Here is a 24,930-nt window from a genome sequence, read left to right as displayed (position 1 = left end):
TTCTCCGCAACCTTACCAGCACTTGTTTGTTGATTTATTGATGAGAACACTCTAGCAGGTGCAAGGTGCTATCTCATTGTGGTTTTAATTTCCATTTCTCTGATGATTAGTGACATTGAACATTTTTTTATATGTCTACTAGCCCAGCCATCCATATGTCCCCTTTGGAGAAGTATCTATTGCGGTCCTTTACCCATTTTTTAATTAGATTGTTTGTCTACCTGGTGTTAAGTTGTATATGTTCTTTATATGTTTGGAAATTAACCCCTTATCAGATGTATCACTGGCAAATATGTTCTCCCATACAGTGAGTTCCCTTTCCATTTGGTTGATTGTTTCTTTTGCTGTCCCAGAACTTTTTAGTTTGATATAGTCCCATTTGTTTATTTTTTCCTTTACTTCCTGTGCCCTAGATGTATCAGCAAAAATACCGCTATAAGATATGTCTTAGATTTTACTGCCTATGTTTTCTTTTAGGATTTTTATGGTTTCATGACTCAGATTTAAGTCTTTTATCCATTTTGAGTTTATCCCTGTGTATGCTGTAAGTTGGTGGTCAAGTTTCACTTTTTTTTGCATGTATCTGCCTAATTCTACCAACACCATTTGTTGAAGAAACAGTTTTTACTGTATGCTCTCACCTCCCTTATCAAATATTTATTGACCATCAGACATGGGCTGATTTCTGGACTCTGTGCTGTTCTATTTATCCATATGCCTGTTCTTCTGCCAGTACCAGGCTGTTTCAATTACAATGACCTTGTAGTACAGTTTAAAATCAGCTATTGTGATACCTCCAGTTTTGGTTTTGTTTTTTTCTCAAGATGGCTGAGGCTATTCAGGGTCTTTTTTGATTCCATATACATTTTTGAAATGTTTGTTCTCAGGTCTGCAAAATGTCATTGGCACTTTCATGGGAATTGCGTTGAATCTATGGATTGCTTTGGGTAGTACAAACATTTTAATGATTTTAATTCTTCCAATCCATGAACACGGTGTATGCTTCCCCTTATTTGTATCTTATTCAATTTCTTTTCAGTGTTCTATAGTTTTCCAAGTACAGGTCCTTTGTCTCCTTGGTTAAATTAATTTCTAAGTACCTCACTTTTTTGTTGTTGTTGCAATAGTAAATGTGACTTTTTAAAACTTCTCTTTCTGATAGTTCATTATTGGTGCATATAAAGGCTTTTGATTTTCTAATAACTCAATTTATTTATTTTTTAAAATAAAGTATTGATTTTTTAAGATTATATTTCATTGTTTGTGCAACTACAGTTGTCCCAGTTTTTCCCTTTTGTTCCCCTCTATCCAGCCCTCCCCACATTCCCTCAGGTAATCCCCACACTGAGGTCCACAGGTCCTGCATTTATGTTGTTTGTCTACTCCATTCCCCACGCTGTACTTTATATCTCCATGACTAGTCTATAACTACCAATTTGTACTTCTCCATCTCTTCACCTTTTTAGCACATCTCCCAATCCTTCTCCCATCTGGCACCATCAAAAAGTTCTCTTATCTATGATTCTGTTTCTGTTCTGCTTGCTTATTTTGGGTTTTAGAATCAATTGTTGATAGATATGCATTAATTGCCATTTTATTGTTCATATTTTTGATCTTATTAAGAAGACCCTTTAACATTTCATATAATTCTGGTTTGGTGCTGATGAACTCCTTTAGTTTTTTCTTGTCTGGGAAGCTCTTTATCTGCCCTTGAGGGGGAGGCACCAGTCAGGTTCACAGGGAAGTTGGGGGTGGGGGAACATGGCCCCTCCCCACAACTAGGCACCAACCTCCCTTAGTCTGCCCAGGCTGCTATGCCCAGGCCTATGTCACTGTCTCCTCCCATGCGGTGAGTGAAATCCCTAAGGGTGGGGTAACTGCATTCCTCCAGGTTGAAACTGCTGGGAGGGGACTGCCCCCGCAGAAGAGATGTTTGCTGTACATATCTGAGACTGACTCAGCACCAGGATCCTGGCAGCTATCCCCCTATGTCTCTCCTCAGAATCACAAGCCTGAGACTCTCCTCAGTTGACTCCAACCTTTACCGCCCCTCCTTCCACCAGAGCCCAGGATTAGTGGTGGCAAGTGCAGTTTTGTATGTTGGCCCTTTAAGAAAATGCCTGTGCCTCAAGTGGCCTCCACCTCCCCTCGGCAGACAGAAACCCCCCAGCTTTTCAACACCAATGCTGTGTGGTGTCTCTTCCAGGCTATACTATTCCTGGCTGAGCAGCCTGTCCCGGGGTTTAGGACCTGCGTCTCTCGGGTGGGACCTTCCACCACTGAGCTATCCCTCTGGTGCCTTAGCCTCTGCCTGGGCACAGGACCACTCGCTTGTCTGCCCTCTTTCCAGTCTCAACGTGGCGTTGTTTACAGTTCCTTGGTTATAAATTTCCTCAGTTTTCAGTTGTTCTTTCAGGGTGATTTTTCTCCAATTTAGCTGAATTCCCAGTTTGGTTCTAGGAGGAGGTGAATACAAGGTCCACCAACTCAGCTGCCATCCTGAAGTTTTCTCTTTGTTATTCTTTTTAATGTTACGGGGATCCTAGTTCTTGAAGGAAATGTTTTAGGACAATTTCAGTTTTGAGATTTTAAGATCCTATAATCTGAATTTAAGATGAGGAGCACCTTCAGATGATTGTTCTTCCATCCAGGCACACGGTTTGGGATTCTGCCCAAACACATGCCTTCTACAGACTGGTAAGAAGCTCTTTGTGGATGCTAAGGTCTCCTGGTTATGAGAACTCTTGCTTCTCTCTAGATTTTCCTACGGCACAAGAAATTGGTCTGTTTGGAAGACAGAAAAGAAACTGACACGTGGAAAGTTGGAGAAAGCTATTTGAATCCAGGCAGACTTTCAGTAAATGTGAATGATTAAAGTTCTGAGTGGTACAAGTTACTCTGAGTGAACTGCTTTCTCTGCCCTGTCTTGAAAATAAGTGTGCTTTATTTATCTGCCAACACTGAAACTAATTCCTCTAGAACACAGATGCTTTTTTCCCCTGTATTCAACTGAAGTTTTGTTTCTCAGCAACTTATAAAATGTTTTGCATATGTTAATACCTTACTTATCATTATGTTTGAAAGTAAATTCTATTAATGTTTATACTTATAATCTGAAAAACCTTAATTGGAAACAATTTAAAAGCAGAGACCAAACTTTTTTTAAATGAATATGTTAACTCAAGAGTATTTTTCAAAAAGTATTAGTTTTCACCACAACGCCTGTATTTTTCTCTTTCTTTTTCTGCCAAGTTCCCTATCCAGCAAATTCACATATAATAAAGAAAAAGAAAAGGTCTGTTTACTGCTTGGCTTTTAGTTATTTCTAGAAACATTTCTAGGCATGAGACTCCACATGTTTAGCTACATAGGGATAAAAATTGCAAGCGGAGGCCTAGAATACAGCAACCATCTCTAAATATTTAAAGAACAATTCTACAGGGCTCCACAGAACAAAACTTAGAGCAAAGCATTAGATTTTTCCCAAGGAAGGGAATCAATTTTTTTGCTATACTTAAAAAACCCAAGTCTGAGGAAAAGAAACCGGAAGTTTAAAAGCTAGTAATGTTGAAAACTTAAGCTGAAAACAAAACAAAACAAAACAAAACATTACTATGTAACAAGTGTGAATGTTTGGGTTTACCTACCTTTGGTTACATTCGGAGTTACAGTCGTGTTTCTGATATCAGGAGTGGCGGTTGTCTGTACTGTCTGCACAGGAAGTTCATTGCTACTGCGAGGTTGTAGTGGTTGAGTAAACTTTGGGGCATGACCTTGGAAAAACGGTTTTAAAACACTTTATACTTTTATCTACATCAACTGGATTAAAATAAAAGTATTTTAGAATGCTTTGAATATATTTATGGAAAATTATACCACAAATCCAGGGAATATGAAATGCTCACATTTAAAGGAAGCATACCTTTGGCTATTTTTGGAGGGACTGTAGTGTTTTTGAGGTCATTGCTGCTCCGAGGAGGTGGAGGTTGGGTAAGTTTTGGAGGACGACCTTGCAAAATGGTTCAGAAAAGTTTACACACTTTGCTTATAAAAACCATAATTAAACTAATAATCTAAATGTCTCTACTATCTCCTAGAACACTTAACTCTGTACAGTAATTTTAAATGTCAGAGAGAAGTATGTAAAGGATAAATATCCTCTGTATTAAATACAAAAACATACTGGGACTTCTCAGTTTTTAATTAACCTGAGAGTAATCTCCTTAAGAAGAAAAATAATGGAGAAGTGATGGATGTTGAACTCTAAAGCTATAAAAATTTCATTGCAATTTGACATACTACTTATCAATTCATTTAATATTTATGGAGGGCCCACTATGTGTCAGTCACTTTGGTAGTTCTTAGAAGTACAACAGTAAACAAAGTGTTACAGTATAGTATTGAAGGAAGTTACTCCCATTTTTAATTTATTCAAAGTAAAAATTACTAGACTGAGGTTACTATTATAAGCAATCATCAGTGCTTATGTGATAAATACTGTATCACATGAGTCCTGATTAAAAATTATCAAGATTGAGATGTGATTAGATTTGGAAACCAATCTCATTACAACATCTCATCAACGATGCCCTCTCTCCTGCTTGCCCTGGTAATTCTGGAAATCATTTTGATATCCACCTTTTTAAGAGGGTAACTGTTTCTTTTTAAAAATTCCTTTAAGATAATATAATTAGGGGTTAAACCCCCAATTATTGATTACTTTCTCTGAGAATAGCACTTAGCATTTTTAATTTATCTGAGGAAAATAACACATCTGAAACGTACTGTTTCTTTACCTTTAGGAATAAACTGACATCCAAGCAGTTCCACTTTCATGGCGATTTTCTGCTGCCATTGGGTAGGATTCACTCTAATAAAACGTGCAGTAATTGGTGGCAAAAAGTTATTGCGCACATCCTGGTGATAATCTTTGTTTCCTTGAAATATCTTAAAAAAAAACACACAAAAAAATACCAATACTTTACTTCAACAGAGGCCAGTGCTAAACTGCTCCACTGAAACATGTTTTTGTTTTCTTTTGGGCCTTAAATGAGATCTGCAAAGTATGACAATAAAGATTGATTTTCAAGAAAATAATTTAATCAGAATTTGGAGAACTATTAAGAAGCTGCACATTCTTCACCAAAAATTATAAAAGAAAAATACAGAATATAAAAAAGATTTTAAGATGATAACAAACAGAAGAATGCTAACTTGCTAACTTGGGAAGAGCTTCAACGGCAATGAGATGGTATATTGTTATTAATAAATTAGTAACACCAGTTCTGTGGAATTACCAACTATTTAAATATGTTGATTTTATTTTCAAAGTAAAGTATAATCGAACATATGAGATCTTAGAGGAAATGCTTTACTGTGTACTATTCATCATAATTTTTTTCTCAATAAACAGACAAAGTGAACATACACTAACACAACAGATACATACCTCCACCTACTGGATAAACTACATACACACAGTTCTCATGTTCTGTTTTCTTGTTGCTCTTTGAGCCAGAATAGTGACACTGTTACCTGCCTAATTTAATGACTGTAACAGCAATGAATGCATTATATCAATAATCCTTATGTAAAAATATGATCTCAAGTACCATCTCATTCCCTCAACTATTTCAAGCAAATAATGATAACGCTTTACAAAGGGAGAGCTCTTAATTACAAAGCATTTCATAAAATTAACTCAACTGCTCTTCATGATAACCCTATGAAACAGACAGAAATCCAGAAAACTGCAGCCTGCAGAATGGGACCGCGCAGCCAGTCACTGATAGAGCAGTGACTGGAGTCTGTGTCTTCTGACTCACACAGAGGGCTCTAGTGAGCAAAAAAGGGCCCTCCTCGTTCTTTCAGGCCTGGCCATGTAGGCAGTTTCTAAAGACCATTAATAAAGGAACACCTGCTTAAAATCAAAGTGGTTTGTTTTTATCAGTTTGAAGAGGAAGCAGATGGGCTAATGAGAGACAAAAAAAAATGTCACTTCACATAATTCAATGCAAGGACGTCCACTTCTATCCATGATATACACTAACTGTAACTGGACTTAACCTTCTGTCTTAACTTTCTGAGAAATCAAATGAAATATTATGAAACAATGGTTTTTCAACACTGGACAATAGGCAGCAGGCAGCAGTAACCCCTGAGGAAAGGGCAACAAATGAGGTGAGCCCTTCTATTGACCCAATATTGCCTAGAGAGAGCCGGTGTCTCAGGGAACCAAGGAGACAGCTCAGAGATGGAGCGGCCAAGGCAGCGAGAATCTGCAGGGCACAGTGCAGGAGAGAAGAAAGCTGCAGAGAGACTTCTAGGATCTGTAGGCAGTTTCCCATTAAATTTTCAGCTGCATATACATGAAGAAACTATCTGTGGACAGGTAAAAAAAAAAAACACTAGAAAGGGACCAGTAGAATAATTCTGAGAAACACACAAGGTGAGAACAGCTCACACTGCCAATAACAGAATGAAGAAACCTTGGAACACCTGGGATGTTGGGCTGAGTACTTAGAACACTATGTTCTCAGCAGTGGGGAAAACTTACAACAAAAGGCTGCCCAAGTCCTGCCTAATAAAGCTAAAATGCAAGCCTTGAAAAGATAATGATTTTCAAGTAATCTGTATCCCAGAATAAAGCTCAAACGAAATTAAAAGAATAATAAAAAATGAAACCTAGCACCAAACAGTGTGAAGTTTACAATGTCTGGCTACCACTCAAATATTACCAGACTTGTAAAATATGACCCATAATATCAATCAATATAAAAAGATCTAGATATGACATATTAGTAGACAGATTAGTAGGCTAGGACATTAAGAGTTATTATATACTCCGTATGTTTCAGAGGTAATGAAAAGCACGAGCATGTTGAGTATAGACATGGAAGAAATCTTAAAAGATAGGATTAATAGCAGATTGGACATTACAAAATAAACTACAGAACTTGAAGACAAAACAATAGAAATTTTTGAAACTAGAATACAGATAAAGTTTAAAACTGTGAATAGCATCATTGAACTGTTAAGACATCTTCAAGAGTCATAACCTTCATGTAATCAGAGCTGAGGAAGAGACATATTTGAAGAAAAAATGGCCTACAATTTTCCAAATTCGATGCAAATTATAACCCACAGATCCAAGAAGCTCAGAAAAGCCCAAGCAGAAGAAACAGGGAGACAACTACATAGAGCACATCATAATCAAATTACTTAAAACAAATGATAAAAAGAAAATCTTCAAAGTAGCCAAGGGGGAAAAAAGATGTATTACATATTGAGAAACAACAATTAAGAATGATAGCAGAATTCTTGCCAAAAACAATACAAACCAGAAAAGAATGCACCAGCATATTTCAAGTATTGAAACAAAGGACTGTCAATCTAGAATTCTCAACTCAGTGAAATTATCTTTCGAAATAAAACAAAAAATCTTTTCCAGAAATATAATTCAATGTTTTTAGATGTTTTTATAATATAAGCATGGATAGCTCTTATAACTTCAAAAATTAAGTATATCCCATAAATGTAATAAGTAGATTACAAATACATATGGATGTGCTGACAGTAAAAAGTAGTTAAGTTTGGGGGCATTAGGCAGAAGACAGAAATGGAGACAATACTGTTATTTGCTTCAGTGGGTGCAGGCTCACCAAAGATGAAGTTCATGTGGTATCAAGTAGAAGAGAGGAAAGAAGGCCTTGAATAACAGCAGAAGAGTTTAGATCCATGGGAAAGATTATAGGAAGCTCCTGCAGTCATTGAACAGAGAGATGAGAAAAGTGGTAATTGAAGATACATGAGTAAATCTTATATATGATAGAGAACTGATAGTATCATATAGCCAAAACAAAACTCATAATGAAGTTTCATTAAAAATATCTGCTCAAAATTTCAGTTCTAGGTGAGAGGAATCTATCTTCTTCGGGGCATGGGCTCTCCCAGTTACAAGACCTTGTGGTTGGCCAAGGGCCGGGAGCCCAGGTGAAAGTAAACATCTGGACGAGAGCCACCTGCGCCTCCTCTCAGCCTCTTATCTGATCTGGTACATTTCAGCACTGTCATGTTTTGTTAATGAAAACAACAATTTCATAATGACCACAGAAGTTAAGGAAATTCTTCAGATAGGAAAACATACAGGAGTTAATGAAATTCTTCAGGTACAAAAATAATGAACTTTTTTCTAAGACAAAGTCACTGAGGTGATCTTGAAATGATCTTTCAAGTCTATAATATCCTACAAATTAATGCGCTTTTGCCTTTAGCTCTTTTGTCCCCCTTGTCTACAAAATAGAAATCTGGGAACAAATTAGGCTTCCCCATCATTCTGTGCATTGAAAAGAAAAGCTTTCTAGAGACAAGAAATGATAAGTTCCCTTTTAGAATTTTCTTATAAATTATCTATTGTAAAAAAAATGAGTTAAGATGTGGTGAAAAAAGAATCAGTAAAGTACTTAACCCCTACAATCTTCAAAAGGGACCTAGAACCACCACAGAAAATTTCTTATCCAGAAGTTAGAAGGGTTAAGGTCGATAACTAGCACTACCTAAAATAACCAGAAGAGGGCAGAGTAAGACCAAATGACATTTAACTTTTTAAATTACACAGGAGTGTTCCTGTGACTTTTTGCAAAGGCTCATTTTAAAAAATGTTTTAAAAAATACAGTTAATCATTTTACCTTATCCTGCTCCACACCAGGCTCTCTGTACACAGTCCACCTCTGCCCATCATCACTGTATAGAATTCTGTAGGCCGACACATAGTAATTATGCTCCACCATGGTGGAGCCAGTGGTCACAATGCCTGGTGGGGAATGGAGAGTTGCTTTCATAGCACACACACTCTGATCTTCGAAGTTGGTTCACTACTGAAACATGAACACCTAAGATACACTGTTCAAACATTTTTTGCCTATGACACATTACCCTAAGTGTAAGCTTTCATTATAATAGTAATGGAATCCTTGGCTTTGTTCCCTTGTGGAGACAGGAGAGTTATGTGCACACAAAAGGAAAGGACCATTCTATGTTAGCAACTTGTGTTCATATCATTGTAAAATATATTGTACCTATGAGTAAGAATGGATTCCTGGAAATGAACATATTAAAGGTAATTACTGGTATTATTTTCAGTACCAAAACTAAATACATCTTTAACAAAGCCAATCCCAACAAATTGTTGTGACCATTTGCTAAATTGCTTTAAATAATTAAATTTATATTCAGCTTATGTGGAATATTAATTATAGCACTTGGATTCCTTCAACATAAATTTCTCTTAATGACTCTAATAGATGGTATTTCAGATGCCTCAAGATCACTTCAGTAAAACACTACCTTGAAAGAAATCTTATTAATAAGAAAAGCTAGTAAGACTCAAATATCAACGCCTCTCCTGTCATGTTTTTTATGAAACCATTTTCAGTAATATTAACACCAATAAAGAAACCTTAAAACCACGTAATTAAATTTGCAGTGACTTAATTTTCTATAAAAATCTTAGATGTCACTATGTTTTCAAATAAAATAAGTATCACCAATTATTCTAAAAAGTTCTGCCTCTTAACCTGTTATCTTCTTTTCCTTATTCAGATCTATCTGTAACCACTGATACTCATCAGTGGTAAAAGCAGCCCAAGGAGGCCCTGGTTTCTTCAGCCTGGCCTTCTCGGGTTTCCAGCTGTTCTCTTGGCCCGTGTGGTCGGTCCACTCCAGCACAGATGAGGCTGTTATCTGAGGATCGGCAATCACGCCAGATTCCATCCCCAGTGTCCCGTAACAACCTGAAACAGCAACAAAAGAAGAAAGTAACTGGGTTTCCGGCTATAAATTTAAACTCTACATAAACTTGATCATTACAAACGTTCTATTGTACCTTTAATCAACATACCTTTATGCAAGTACAGTGTAATAGCAAAATTTCCAAACTAGGCAAGTGTTTCTGGAATCTATGTTTTGTATCTTATGAGGAACTATATATATTTATTCATGAGCCATATCCACTAGTTTGGTTTCTTTTTTAAGATTTTTTAAATTTATTTTTAGAGAGAGAGGAAGGGAAGGAGAGAAACATCTAGATCAGTTGCTTCTTGCCCCCAAATGAGGATGGGGCCAACAACTCAGGCAGGTGCCCTAATCAGGAATCGAACTGGTAACCCCTTGATGTGCAGGCCAATGCTCAAATCTATTGAGCCACACCAGCCAGGGCCATAACCATTAGTTTGTTGGAAATACATATCCTATCCCTGGGACAAGCTCCCCGGTCACTGGGTGACTCACACCCTTAACAACTTCTTCAGGTGTTTGCTCAAATGTCACATCCTCCATGACGCCTCCTCCATTGCCCACTCTTGCTTTATTTTCTACATCCTTTATATTATAAACAATCCATTGTAAACAATAATCCACTTATTCACTGTTTATTGTCAATCTCTCACTACCAGAATGTAAGCTCCAGGAAAGCAGAATTTCGCTTCTTGTGCTCACTGTTGTATTCCTGGACCAGAATATCTGACAAATAAAAAGGTGGCACTCAATATTTTCAGTCAAATGAATAAATTATTTCTTTAGACACGTTCAAAAATATTTCCTTGCCTACATGATCATTTTTCTATTAATGTACATTATCCAGCTTTTTTCATTCATTATATATTAAATGCCCTTCTTACCTCACAGTGTTATTGTAACAACTAAATAGAAAGTACAGGAAACAGAACTTGGCACAATGCCTGACATCCAGTGTACAAAAAATATTAGCTACTGTACAAATTACAGTAAGTTATAAAGTCCATGAAAAGCTTACCACTTGTCTTAAATGTAAAAAGACTTGTAGATAAGTGTCCCCTGAAAGAGAGAAAGGTTGTTTTTGGTGACATATCACATAACACATAATTTTCCCATATTTGTCCTAGTGTTTTTATTTTGCTGTATAAACAACTAAGACTATTCTCCGGCTATATACCGGATGACTGATAATGTTCCTAGTTAACAAAGAAGTCTCATTCCTAAGCAGAACTTCCGGAGTCAGCATAAATAACTTTCTCTACAAGTATCTAGTTTCTTGTTTCATACATGACTATGCAAATGTGTCCACATAACTTTGAATATATACTTTTTTTTATCTTTTCCATGAAATAAGCTGACTCCTAAACCTGTTCTGTGGCACTGCTTCTGGTGGAGGTACAATGAAAGGTGTAATTCTCGACAAAGAGGCTCCGGTGCCCTGGCATAGACAGCAGAAAAGCTAACAACTACCGAGACCGCATTTGTTACAGGAAATCAGCTTGTCTAAGTTTCCGTGTTAGAGTGCAGCTTTTGGATTTGAAAGTATGGGGCAGCATGGATGGATGCATGCATGGGGAGAATGCAGGGGCGGGACAAGTGACTAGGTTGCCATGGGGTAAGTCAGGGGACTCTAAGGAGCCTGGAGGAATGGAAATCACCAGTGTGTACTCCTGTCTTTAGCACAACATTCAAATCATTACAAGTGTATGCAACTTGTCCTTGTTTTTTAAGTATGAAAAAGAGAATTCATGGAAAAGAATATCTGTCTAAAGGTAGAACGGGGGAAAAGAATAAAGGATTAGCATAAATGCATCTAGTAGAAACCAAAAGAAGGAAAGGTAGCTTGCTGCATAGTAGCAATGGGCAGACAGCCCATGTATGGCTTTTTTTTTTTATGGCCGGTGAGCTAAGAATGGTTTTTACATGGTTAAAGAATTGCAAATGACTTAAAGAAGAGTAAGTGACAGAGCCATGTGGCCCATAAAGGCCTAAAATATTTGCTAGCTGGTCCTCACAGAAAAGTTTGCTGACTCCTGCTTTCTACTGCTGTGTCTGTGGATCACACTCTTGTCTTCTGAATAAAAACTGGCCTAGGACCCCTGAAGAGATACTCGTTTCAAACAGGTGTAGTCCCGTCGGCAAGACTGGGCATATCTAAGAGGCAAGATTTACAAAAACAAGAAATCAGGTGTATTGCATTTCTATTTTTTTGAACTTCTCCTGCTTTTTATGCCTAGTTTAAATTTTGTAAAATAGTAGAATGTAGTAGAGACCATGAAAATACATTCTGAAAATATTTTCTGGGGATGAGAAGGGGGATTCATAATACTACCAACCTCTGATTTATTTCAAAACCTAATTTATATTCAAAGTGTTTCAATTATCCTTGATTCATCTCGGGTCACAGAGACTATAAGGAACAGAGTAGTTTACACCCTCTGACCTTTAATATGAAGTGAAGATCTGACAACATACTTCTAGGCTCTTATTTCAGGTTTTCTCAATACTTAGAAAAGAAGAAACAGACCAATCACACTTACAAATGACTACCATTCTGACAGACAAGTAATCTGACCTTGCCTATACTCTTCAATATACTCGGGCAGGAGGACACACAAATGTTAAGTGCTAACTGCACACATGGCTTTTCTCGAACACCACTAACTTGCATCTCTGAGATCTCATGAATCCCCATCCCACCCCTGCTCAGCGTGCTCATTATAAACAGTGCATGTACTCACACCACAGAGGTGACATTGTTCGCCAAAGAACTTTCATAGTACGGGATGCCTTTACTAATCACAACACTGATTTGGCCGCCCAAGGTGTTTGACACTACGCCTGCATGCACGCCAGCCATGCACAACGGTGAGGACTTGAGGGAGAGAAAAAGAAAAGATCAATTTTTTATTTTCCTTTGATAATTCACAAATAAGACTTACACTTCCTCAAAAAATTAGTTTATCTGGGCAGTTTTCTCAATAAACATTGGACAGATTATTGATGCTGTAACACAAAATAAATTTTTAAAAGAAAAAGAATAAAACATTACCTATTACTAAAAAGAAGTAATTCCTAGAAAAAATATCAAAGACATACAGTAGGTACACATCTACCTATTCTGAAGTTTAAAAAAGTAAAATCCTATCACAACTTTAATGTAAGTCTATATCCAACTTACATCTCTATATCCATGAGGGATTGTTCCAGATATCTCAGCAAAAGGAAGCAGACAACCAGCTGGACAGTACTTACTGTGAAACAAAACACAAGTTAAAGGACACATACCACTGTAGTGATGGGGAGGAAAGACCAAAGACATTACATTTACTCAAGCGTCTACGATGGGCTAAGTGCTGGGCTGTGCCAGGAACTAGATTTACAAAAGTCAGCCAGACGAACAGGGCCCCTGTCCTCACTGAGTTTATATGCCAGTGGTGGGGGAAGACATTAAACTGATACACAAATAATTAGAGACTATGATACCACTATGAAGAAAAGGGATTCTCTGAAATAACTGGGAGGAAGCTAACTTAATAAAAAGGAATACAAATGTTCAGTAAACTCACTCTGGGTCAGGCAGCATCCCAAGTACTTTGATCCATGTAAGAACCCGACATGGTAGGTACTATTATTAACCCCATGCTACAAATGAGGAAACCAAGGAAATGTGTGCCTAGGTCATGTGGCTGCTGAGTGGCAGACGGGCTCGAGTCTGTGCTCATACACAGGCCTCGGCACTGCCTTTGTCAGGCAGGGGACGGGGCTCTGAGGAAGTGAAGCTCTGGAAGAGAAGTAACGGCAGTCACTGGAGCAAGTGGAGGGAACTGCAGCCCAGGTGGAAGGAACACCATGCCCATGAGGCAGGACGGCCAGTGTGCGTCTGGAACTGGGAACCACTGGTGCAGGCAGACTGTAGTCAGCAAAGGTTATTTGAGAGAAGGCTAAAGTGATAGACAGGGGTCAGATCACCAGAGGCGTCATGGGCTATGGCGAGGAGTCTGGAATATATTTCTGAATAAAAATAGAAAGTCAATAAAGGATTTTGACTGTGTATATATATAATCTGATTCATATTTTTAAAAAAGAGTATTGTGATTCCTGGGAAGAAAAGAGACTTTAAGGAGCCATGAGTGAAAACTGGGACAGAATCAGGCAGACAGTGTAGTAGCCCAGGTGAGAATGCTAGCACCTTGTAAAATACAAGGTGGTAACAGTGGAGCTTGAGAGGGGAGGGCCCCAGATATCTGACCCTCTGCAGGGCTGTGTGCCATACATACACTGATGCCAGGGTTACCTCTGCAGACCAGGATCCCCTACCAGTGCTCCCCTCCTGTATGGACAAAACTGTTTCTGAAGACAAAGTGAAGGTTCTTCATGAAGAGGTAGCAAGTTGCAGGGTAGTGCGATGACCTTAGAAGATGAGAATGATTTTGCCAAGCAGAGAGGAGTAAAGTGATTCTAAGCAAAAGGTCACAGAGCTTACAGCAGTGGGGGTAATCCAGAGTTGTTTTAACACGAGTGCAGGAGATAAAACTAGAAAAATGGCATAAGAACCTGGGACAGGATCCTGAAAACCAAGCTTAGGAATCTGGATGACTTTTTGTCCTAATTAAGTGCACCTGAAGATTTGTAAGCAGGGGAATGATGAGATACGTATTTTAGGAAACAACCTGGCAGCAATGCGATAGCAGAATGAAGCCAGCAAAAGTCAGAAATGGAAAGGAAATCATGAGAAGTTGATTCTAGTCTAGGCAAGAGACAAGAGCATAAAGCAGGGAAATCACTGTAGCAAGGCTATTTGGGTAAGAACACTGAAATTCCATAATAGCCTAAACCACACTCTTCTCTTTTAAAAGAAAAGATAAATAATTCTTCCACTTTTATTAGCAGTTTTGCCAGATTTTGAAGAGCAACTAGTTTCACTTTTGAAACTGGATCTTGAAAAAGATCCAAATGCTATAAGTAGTGCAAAATTTAAACATGGCAACTCAATGGCTTTAAAGAGACTCTGGTTTATTGACTGAGGTCTTAGAATACCTTATTTAGGTTAGCAATTTATTTGTAAAAAATTGTGTATTTGTTCCTACATGGATAAATGTCAGTCACCTTCAAAGTACTCTGCACCTGATGCAATGCACCTATTGAGAAGTTTTTCCACTGCTCAAAAAACTTTTGAACTCATCAATTTTGATGCTAGGTGTAGGTGCTTCTGCTGTTTTTTTGTTCTACCTCTTCCACACTGGCAAAACATTTCCCTTTGGGGATTTTTCTCATTTGGGGGAAACAAAAAAATGTTGCTCAGGGAGAGATAAGGTAAATTGGGAGGGTGGGGCATGGGGCATCGTTCCATTTTTATAAAAAACCGCTAAACACTTAGCTCAGGGTGGACAGGTGTGCTTGTAAAATCACTCATTATGCAATTGGTAAATCTGTTGAAAGAGCCTTCAAAAAATATTCTATGAAGCCAAAGGCAGCCTCTCACAATGCCAGCTGGTACACTGATAGAGATGGCCATGTTCCTAGAACACTCACCTAGAGGGGGAAGGCTGTACTACAAGGGGCCTTGCCCTCCAGAAGATAATTTTTGGGAGGTTCCCCTTCCTATGTGCCACCACGTACATTAATCTTAAGGTTATAAAGAATGAGGATGAAGTAAATGAAGAGTAAATTTAAGGGGGGAGAAAAAAAGCACAAACACGCTCATACCTGAACTCAGGTTCCAAAAAACTGGATGCAGTATCTAAACAAGTAATTAAGTCTAGAAAAACAAAAATAAAAAACTGATTTAATAATACACAGGTTTTACCCTTGATGAAACACTGTTTCCAAATCCCAAATAATATTGTTCTAAATTTCAAAATCTCAACAGCTGTCAAAGTAGTACTAACAACATTTTACAAACTTTTGTTAATCAACATTTCTTTCTGATTTTAAATATTCTGATTTCTGGGTTATGTCTTCCCAATGTAGTTCACTACCATATTACCTCACATGATGACATATATACAGGGTGGGGCAAAAGTAGATTTACAGTTGTGAGTACATGAAACTGTATTTATTCTTATATTATTATTGCATTACTTTCCATAAAAAACCCTGTAAACCCACCTTTGACCCACCCTGTATACAGAAGGCACACAATAAGTATAATTTATAACCTTTAAATGGCTTCTATAAAATATAGCTCCCTCCAAAAAGAAAAACTATTTTAGTTATTGTATGACCAGGAAAGATCTTTTGGTGGTTACATATCAGGAAAAGAATGCTAGAAGAAAAGTGAGTTAATTCAAATAACTGCAACTCAAAATCTGGTCCACAGCAGAACCAGCAGCATCATCACTTTCTGGGAACTTAACTAGAAATTCAAACACTTGAACCCATCCAGACTTATAGAATCTCTGGGAATGGGGCCCAAAAATCTTTTTTAAAAAGTCCTCCAAGTAATACTTAAACACTAAAGTTGGAGAAGCAGTGCTCTTAAGTATAACAGAACTTTTTTTTCTATCTAGAAATCAACACATCTGGGTAAAAGTTAAGCTGTCTAATTAAGACCTAGTTCACAGGGTGAGTACAAGGTGGCTTTGGTTTCAATATTTCAGTAACAGGAACTTCTGCTCTTAGGACACAGGGCAAGTTTTCAACATGACCCACAAGGTCTTTAAGTGCCTGGTCCTGCCTCAGCCTCATCTTGTATCCATCTTGGCTTTTTGCCACACTAGCCTTCTCTGGAACATACTGTTCTCTTAGTCTGAGAGGTTTTTCACCTGCCCCTTCGATAAACTGACTCCTCTTTAAGATCTCATCTTAACTGTCATTTCTTCACGGAAGCTGCCCCTGACCTTGGCAAATGAAAAACCTTTAGCACACAGTAGGCACTTAAGTTTGTTATGTTTTAGTGAATGGATGACTATCACACTCTCATAGTAGCATGTGTTATATGTGAACAATTTTTTTTTGCTAGTGAATACTAGTTTTATTAACACATTTTGTCTAAGTGACACGTCTCCATTTCTTGAAAGCCAGGGAGGACCCTAACAAGACTCCAACAATTAAGGTCCCAGAGAGGCCAAAATGACTTGTTGATACATTGCAGAGTTTTGAGCAACATCACTAGATGATGCCTGGTCTACACACAGGCTGAGGCCACTCGTCCTCACCTCTGTGTTGCCAGCAGCAATCCCAGCACTTGGCATAACAGGAGGCTTTTAATCACCATTTACTGAATACATGGATGAGTAAGTATCCGATTGTTAGAATGTTTGCCTAAGTCCAATCATGTACTGACCCAGTAGGGAGGGACACCTGGAAGACTGTCCTAAGGCAATCACAAAGGTAACTGGCTTCACATGTAAATGCTTGGCCACACAACTCTGTCGAGGGTGACCAATACACTGATGGAGACAGCGCCTCACATGTGTCCTGGTACACTGGTGGTAAACAAATATTTGCTGAATTAATGGCCACCACAGCAACAACAGGATAACTGATGATTCTATTCCACAATTCTGAAGAAATCATGTGTTTGTAATTCAACTAAAATGTTTCTTGAAAGAACTAGAGCATAACACCTGTTACACCAATAGAAAAGTGATATTTTGAGAGTGATTATATCAGTTAATATCTATATATACCACCAGCATTTGGATGGTGATTAGGTTAAATACGTGTTTTTTTAAGGAATTTAAGAGGATACATGCTTGGATAAGGGTTCACTACCACTAGGTTTACTGACTGGGAAAAGAAAACTGAATTGTATATACTCTAGTTATTTCTGTCAATCTTTACATTATATTAATAGGAATTAATTTTCCACTTTCCTGCCTTACCAAAAGAGTTTCCAGCTTCTGAGATTAGAAACTGAACTTCTAAGTGATTCAGAAGTTCAAATCACTGGGTGGGGTGGCGGGGGGGCATCATAAGGGGACTAAATGGTAATGGGAAAAAAAATTAAATTTAGAAAGAGAAAGATTTAAATGTTTGATTTAAATTATTTAAAAAACTAATGGAGTAAATTGTATACTGTCCTGCACTTTAAGCATATTGCCAGTTTTCTGGTATTGTAGGACTTGTTAAAGTGGATCCGGCATGATGACTGATTGACAAATAAGAGCTTTATTGGTATTTATTGTTATAATCACTGGCCTAAGCACTTCACACATAAGTTCATCTTTTTTAAAGTTGCTCAGGTCAGAAACCTTAGATTTCTTTGACTCTTTTCTTCCTGCCCATTAGCTTCTTCTCAGAACATATCTGCACATACATCAGAATCTGACTGTTTTTGACACCTCCACTACCACCACACTAATTCAAGTGTTCATAAACTCTTAACTCAGTTATGGAAATAGGTTTCCTGCTGACCTTTGTTTCTGTCTGTTCTCCCCTTCAGTCTACTCTCAACCCAGTGGTCAGATGGATAACTCAAACCCCGTCAACACCTAAAATCCACACACTAAGAAATGGATATAAGACATTAAAAGATTGAGCAATTCTTTTGTGACCTACATAGTACCTCAGACACTAGTAAGTACATTAGTAAGAGCATCAGTGAACGAATACATCCACTGGGTCGCACAAACATCTAGTCCCATCACAGCATTCCTAATGGACTAAGAAAGTGAAACACATAGAAAACACTGAAATCAATAAGGTGCTCTCAGGTTATTTGTCAGCTTGGAATAAACTCTATCCCTTAAGATGAATTGCTTCTTTGGGTTACCACTGTTTTAACAAATTCTGCTTTTAAATGCTTTCTCTGCAAAATTGGTTAACACTTTGCTCATCATCACCTTTTTTATACAAACTGACACCATAATACAGATATTTTTCTACACATGTACTATATTATGCAAACACTATACACATTCAATTTTGTATAGGGATAAATCTCAAGATATGTATGAAAACTGGGAATTTAAAAAATCTTGCTAGATAGCTTAAAAGTTTTGAAATGTTTGCCAGATACAACATAACAAATATTAGGAAGACAACAGAAAAACTAAAAATGGAAACCTAGCTAAGTGTAGTACTCAAAAGAGAAAGGATTCTATAAAATTACTGTATAATTAAGGCAGCAAACAATCTAAGGAATTCATGCTCTACTTTCAAAACCAAAAACATTCCATGAAGGAAAAAAGAAACACACACAACCAGCTACAGGAATCTGGACTCTATTAGAAAGAAATTTTCTGTTTTGCCCTATGTTTCATTTACAAGTTTATATAATCTGATATAAAATGGAAAATATTTGCAAAAAATGTGGTTAAAGAATGTGGCAATCAGAAAGTTGTTACACTGTTGGTGTTAACTCTAAAAAGAATCCAACATATAGCAACAATAACACTGTCAAATGGAAATATTTCCCAGGGCCAGCTGTTCACAAGTCTTAAGCACACTGTCCTCGGATTCTAAGGGGTCAGCAGGCAATGAATGAACAAGTGTTTATGAGTTCCAATGAAGAAGTAGGTTAACATGTACACTGGATCATTTTATTTCACAGCAAATTAAAACTATTTACGGGTTTTCCTCACAAAAACAAAGGCAAACTTTAGACTGACAACTACACACTCTGGATTGGTGAAATCTAAAGTTATGCTAAGTTATGATTTCATGTTCCACAAAAGAAATATCAGACTATTACTTTTCAGTCGTGCACAGATACACTACCCGATTTATGGCACAAAACAGAAACTTGGAGGACTTGAAGCTTTCATGCAAATGCAGGTATGTCTTCTGAGCAACATGTTCTAAAACTAAAATAACTTAGAAAATCATTGCCCAGAATGATTCTAGAAATGTTGAGGATTTTCTAGAAAATGGTCAATGTTAAACAGATTCAAAACTAAAAATTTAGGTCACTCATCTGTAAAATTTAGTTTACAAGGTCAGTGGTAAATGCTATGTTTTTAAGTTTACGTTTTAGAATGAAAATGTCAGTAGCATTTATTGGCATACTAGATTACATGGTCTGAGTTACTGAGTCTGGACCTCTGAGTAACAGGCTGGTTCTTCTGCCTCTTAGTAAGAGCAGGAGTAACTTAGGAGTTTTTCTCTATAGAACTCTAAATAATTGTGTTGTTAATATGATGTCCAGATTATCTTTAAGGTACACACATATCTTCAATTCTCAGGTGGAAAACTCAATTTCATAGAGTCTAGTTGTAATCTGATGGAATTATACTAACTCCAAGTGGAAATCCCAATCCTTTCATAATCACTGAAAATGCTGATTAATGTTTACATGTCTCTGCTTGCTATCCAATGGGGAAATGGGAAAACTTTCCCTTTCACTGGTAGATACAATCTTTCAAAACAGTGTTCACAGGTGAAAATTTAAAAAAAAAACCATATAACTGGTAATAGAAAATAGTAGAAACTACTGCTCAAAGATCATTAAAAATAACAGAAGAATAAAACCATGAAAGCTATAAAAAACATAAATCCGGTCAAGCTTCAACCCCTACATTTTCTACCAAGTCCTGAATAACGGGACCTACTTGCCATGTATTCACTTCACCCCAGCTGTGCCGGCTTCTTTTCTGGTTCCCCAAACTCCTTCCTACCACGAGACATTTGCACTTGTTGTTGTCTCCCCTAGACTGTTCTTAATGCCTTGTCTGTCTGGAACCTCCAATTAATCCTTCATTTCTCAACTTAAAAGTGATGTCTTCAGGAGAACTTGATTCTTTATCAATTTTCTCCTCCCCACTCCTCTCTGGCCCCTATCTGGTGAATGTATCCTTCACTGTACTTACTGGACTTAATTATACATTATACCACAACTACAATTAAGTAACCATGAGTTTGAGATCTTCTGTCCAGCTCTGTGCTGTAAAGCCCATGAAGGTATGATTGCATCTGTATTATTTACTGCTCTTTTCTCAATGGCAATCATATAGCAGGACATAAGGCATTAAAAGGAATAGAATTTTGCAATAGGCTCTTGCATAAGGTAATGAAAATCAGTCTATTTCAAACAAATCAGGACTCTACCACACATCCTATTAGATTAACAAATCTGCGAGAGTTGAACAAATGAAGACACTGTTGAAGCAAAATTTTTACAACCTTCATTCTCAAAAACTCTAAAACTTCAACTAGGTTGCTAAACTGGGGAACTGTAGCGATGTTCCTTGAAAATATTCATGGAATTCAGTGCAGCAGTAAGTTTCCTGGATGGAAATAAACTGAAGCTCTCAACCCAAACCAACCAGCCTTCAAATGAATGAGTCATTATAATAAACTGACTAAAAGCCACCCAAGAAGCAGTATTAAGATATTTAACTCACCTTCTCTTGAATTTAGCCAATTCACTCAACTTCAAATAAAACAAATGCTGACTGGATGGAAAAAGGATATTAAAAAAAAAAAACAAAACCCTCAGGAGAGAGCTGTGGAATGAGGATTTCCCAAGATGACTGTAAAATTTTAAAGTGTTACTATAAAAAAACTTCCAGATTATGGTGGAAATTCTTTTAAAAGCTATGGAAGCGAGGATTTATGTAAAATAATGTCATAGCTATTTGGAATCAATTTGGCATAAATGTATGTAAGTTTACAACATACTGATTCTGTTACCTGAAATAATCGTCAATTCTTAAGAAACTTGAATGCAGAACACTTATGGATCAAAACGTTCCATAATTTAAATATCCAATATAACAACTTTTTTTTTTAAAGAGACAATACTTATTTTCCAAAAACCTTCATCTCAACAAATAACAAAGAAAGAAGGGGGGAAAATATCAAGCAAAATAATAATTTAATGTGATATTAAGACCAAGAAACTTAAGAATAAGAGCAAACTAAACATTTATTTTCTATCCTCTCGTGTTATCAATCAAAGACTTTCAGGAAATAAAACTGAAAGGATGAAAATCAATCATCATATTCTTTTTTACCTTACTGTTTTGATATTAGGGGATGAGGAAAATCAGTATGTGTGTGTGTGTACAGTGGTGAACGGGTGGGGGGTGACTAACATTTGTTGTGTGGCTACAGGCACTAAATAGGTATTTATTCCTCACAGCCAATCCATTTGCAGATGAGGTTCACAGAGGTCAAATGATTGGCTAGAGGTCACCTGGTTTTGCTTCCAGGGTTACCTAGTGCCCCTTCTACAACACTACATTCCCTTAGATGTCCTGGTTCTGTCAAAGATATTAATTGTTCATAACATCAAAGATATTATGTTCATTAGCATAAATTTCTTCTCCTTCTATTATTGCATCCAATGAGTTTTCTTTCTCATTCTCCCTGAGGTGTTGGGGACTGCCCTGCCTGGTATCAGAAGCTGTAACCCCTGCCAAGGCTAAGGCTGAGGGAACGACCTTGGAACCATAAGTCACCAAGGAGACAGGCTTATCTCCCTGGCAGGAGCAATGCTTCTGCTCCTTTTACTTCATCCATAACTGGCCCCCAATGCTTGGTCAGTTAGCCAATGATGGGTAAGATTCCCCAAGGGGGGAATGACCTAAGACAGGCACGATCACATGGGAGGCCCCCAAGGAAGGACTTTGGGGGCTACAGCAAAAGGGGGTGATGGACCCTCACCCCTCAGCTTTGACATAGCCTGAGTCCTCATTGTCTGTGAGAAAATCTCCTAAACTCTTGGTTGCCTTAGTTCCCTTGCTCCACCTAAGCCTGAAACAATGACAGGGTGGTATGGCTCTGCTGGAAAGGGCGTGTTCCCTGGGTGATCAGGCCTAAGAAAGAAGATGTAAAATCCTGTGAAACCTGCTTTGTTTAGAATGCTCTCAATTAACTGATAAGGGTCCAAGGAAGAAGTAAGTTTGTTTCTCAAAGTTTTACAGCTCTTTAGCTATCTGACCCTGACTCAAAATAGGCCCTCAGACTTCCTTCTTATCTATTGTTTGATCCTTACTTCCTGGCAATGAGTATTGAGCTTTGCCTGAATTCCCGTGTAAACAGAACCCAATAAAAACCTGCTCGGGCGGGAGAATGAAGCGCTCTCCCCTAGGGAGGATGGCCGAGGAGCTCCCCACTAGAGAGAGTGGCCGTTCTGTCCCTATTTCTCCACACGACTCGGTTGTCTCTGTATGTTTTTCTCATGTTTTGACAAGCCACCTGTAGTGTTCCGAGGTCACTGCCCATCGGGGGCTGAGACACTGAGGGATTAGCCTTCATACCTTGTTCCACAGCTTAAAAACTAAGGGAAGCAGCTCCTCCTCACAAAGAACAACTTTTTTCTCTATCACATTCTAAACAAAACTTTTAACGAAATATATAATATTTATTTCAAAACTACCATAGCTGAGAAGGAGCAGTTTGCATTTCCCTTGGTCATTTCCAGGGCCTACATTTTCATACCTGGGAGGTTCTTGACAATTTTCTCACTTATACAATTAAAAAAATTTTTAATTTTAAGTGGTAAACATAGATAAATTATTGTTGAATACTGAAATATCTGTTCTGATATATCCTTGTACTAGCAACACTTCTTGACTTTCCTCACCACAGTACCCTTAAGGGCAGGGGGGAATGAATACACACCAAATGGCCAAAACACAGGAGAGACTTCATTCAAGTCTAGCACTTCATCTTTGAGACTCAGATCAACTGTGCATTCTATTCCATGTAATAACCTTGACTTTAGCCCATCCTTCTAAACATTACATTTTTGGAAAATATTTCATGTTTATTTTATAATGATGCAGATACCAACCAGTGTATTTCTGGTGATATGAGATTGTATTCTTTGAGAAAAATGGTAACATTGTCTTTAACACAGTACTATGAAATGGTAACATGTAGATAATACAGCTTTAAATTGATATACTACATATTTCAGTAATTGACAGGTTTTTACAACTTATTATTGTTTGTGTTCCAATATTTTAAAGAGTAGAAAATCAGTATTTACTAATGAGAAGGAAATATATGGACTTTTATATATAAAAGTTAACATATTTTTAATTATTAGACTCTAAAACTGATTTACTTTTATTTGTCAGATTTATGTACTTATTATTAACTGTTCAGTCTTTCTACTCTATTCCAAATTTAGATAACAGGTACTGAAACATTTTTTTGTTGTTTTTACAGACTATAAAATGCAGGAGCTATGGTATAAAGTGAAAATTACCTTGTTTATCAATAACCGAGTAAGAAGCCAAAAATCCTCGTCCAGAAACATGGATTCCACTCATGAACAGCACTGTAATTTCATTGCTTTTTGATTCAATTGAATGGTTCATCTGCAACCCCAGACCACAGTATTTGCCTAAAAATTAAAGAAAAACAGATGTTTGTGGTGATTCTCATGAAATCAGTGTAGAAAAGAGAATAAGAATAATATACGAAATGGCATCCTAAACAGTATAAAATAACTAGAATGTTTAGTGCTTAAAAATCCCATTATGCTGGAGGATAAAAAAAAAAGTAGTAACTGTTCAAGTGATTAAAAAAAAAAAACACACACACCACAGCAAGCACAAGCATCACTGACCTTCTGAAGATTCAGTTTATTGTGAAATAGTTTTATATTCTTTAAAATAATAACAATTTTTTAAAAAATTAAAATTAAATGTGTTTCATGCAGGCAGGTGGCCCACAAATAAATTGATAGTCATCAGTAACATTCTTCACATGCTCCCCACCTGTGTACCTAGATTCCTGGCCCCAAGGCACCTCTCAAACCTTTTATGAACTTCCTCGATTTTTCTTCCAAGGATTGCTGAACTTTGTCAATCCCTCCAGGTAATCATTTATATTGAAATTAAAAAAACCCAACAACTTCTCAATTAGCATTTAGTGAATAAAAAACAAACAGTAAGGTCAATGTATACACTTGTCTTAGTTGCTATGGTTTTCAATATAAAATACATCTCGCTCATCTGTTTCTTCCTTAGAAACATCAACTATGCAAAAAAAAAAAACCCCACACACCTTCTATTTCTAAATATAGAATGTAATTTAAAAAGTTATCAATATTTCTAACATTCAAGCAAAATAACACATTATCAAAGAACCCTACCAATTATCTGAATATGCAGAAAGTAAAGATGATTAAATCATCAGACTTGTTTTTTACAATCAAGTAACTTGGAAATAGTCTAGTTAAGAGGATAAATATTAAATATTATATTATTTTTGGATACAAAATATTTAATATCAGA

The 24,930-nt window shown here is 37.1% G+C and overlaps 1 protein-coding gene across 3 annotated transcripts in view; it reads right to left on the bottom strand.

Annotated features, from left to right (window-relative positions):
- The window catches only part of DCBLD2 (discoidin, CUB and LCCL domain containing 2), a 96,639-nt gene that overhangs the window by 13,739 nt on the left and 57,970 nt on the right, over nucleotides 1–24,930 (bottom strand). For all 3 annotated transcript variants that reach the window (XM_028504263.2, XM_036018014.1, XM_036018015.1), the window contains 10 exons: nucleotides 23,898–24,035; nucleotides 15,503–15,554; nucleotides 12,975–13,047; nucleotides 12,535–12,668; nucleotides 10,812–10,852; nucleotides 9,577–9,792; nucleotides 8,689–8,813; nucleotides 4,797–4,947; nucleotides 3,923–4,009; nucleotides 3,648–3,773 (listed from right to left, as the gene is read on the bottom strand). In XM_028504263.2, coding sequence (XP_028360064.1) covers nucleotides 3,648–3,773; nucleotides 3,923–4,009; nucleotides 4,797–4,947; nucleotides 8,689–8,813; nucleotides 9,577–9,792; nucleotides 10,812–10,852; nucleotides 12,535–12,668; nucleotides 12,975–13,047; nucleotides 15,503–15,554; nucleotides 23,898–24,035 — 1,143 coding nt within the window. The remainder of the gene's footprint in view (nucleotides 1–3,647; nucleotides 3,774–3,922; nucleotides 4,010–4,796; nucleotides 4,948–8,688; nucleotides 8,814–9,576; nucleotides 9,793–10,811; nucleotides 10,853–12,534; nucleotides 12,669–12,974; nucleotides 13,048–15,502; nucleotides 15,555–23,897; nucleotides 24,036–24,930) is intronic.

Source organism: Phyllostomus discolor, chromosome 2 (assembly GCF_004126475.2).
Source record: "Phyllostomus discolor isolate MPI-MPIP mPhyDis1 chromosome 2, mPhyDis1.pri.v3, whole genome shotgun sequence".
NCBI lineage: Eukaryota > Metazoa > Chordata > Mammalia > Chiroptera > Phyllostomidae > Phyllostomus > Phyllostomus discolor.
Note: the sequence above shows the minus strand (reverse complement) of the source record. Positions and strands in the feature narration are given on the sequence as shown.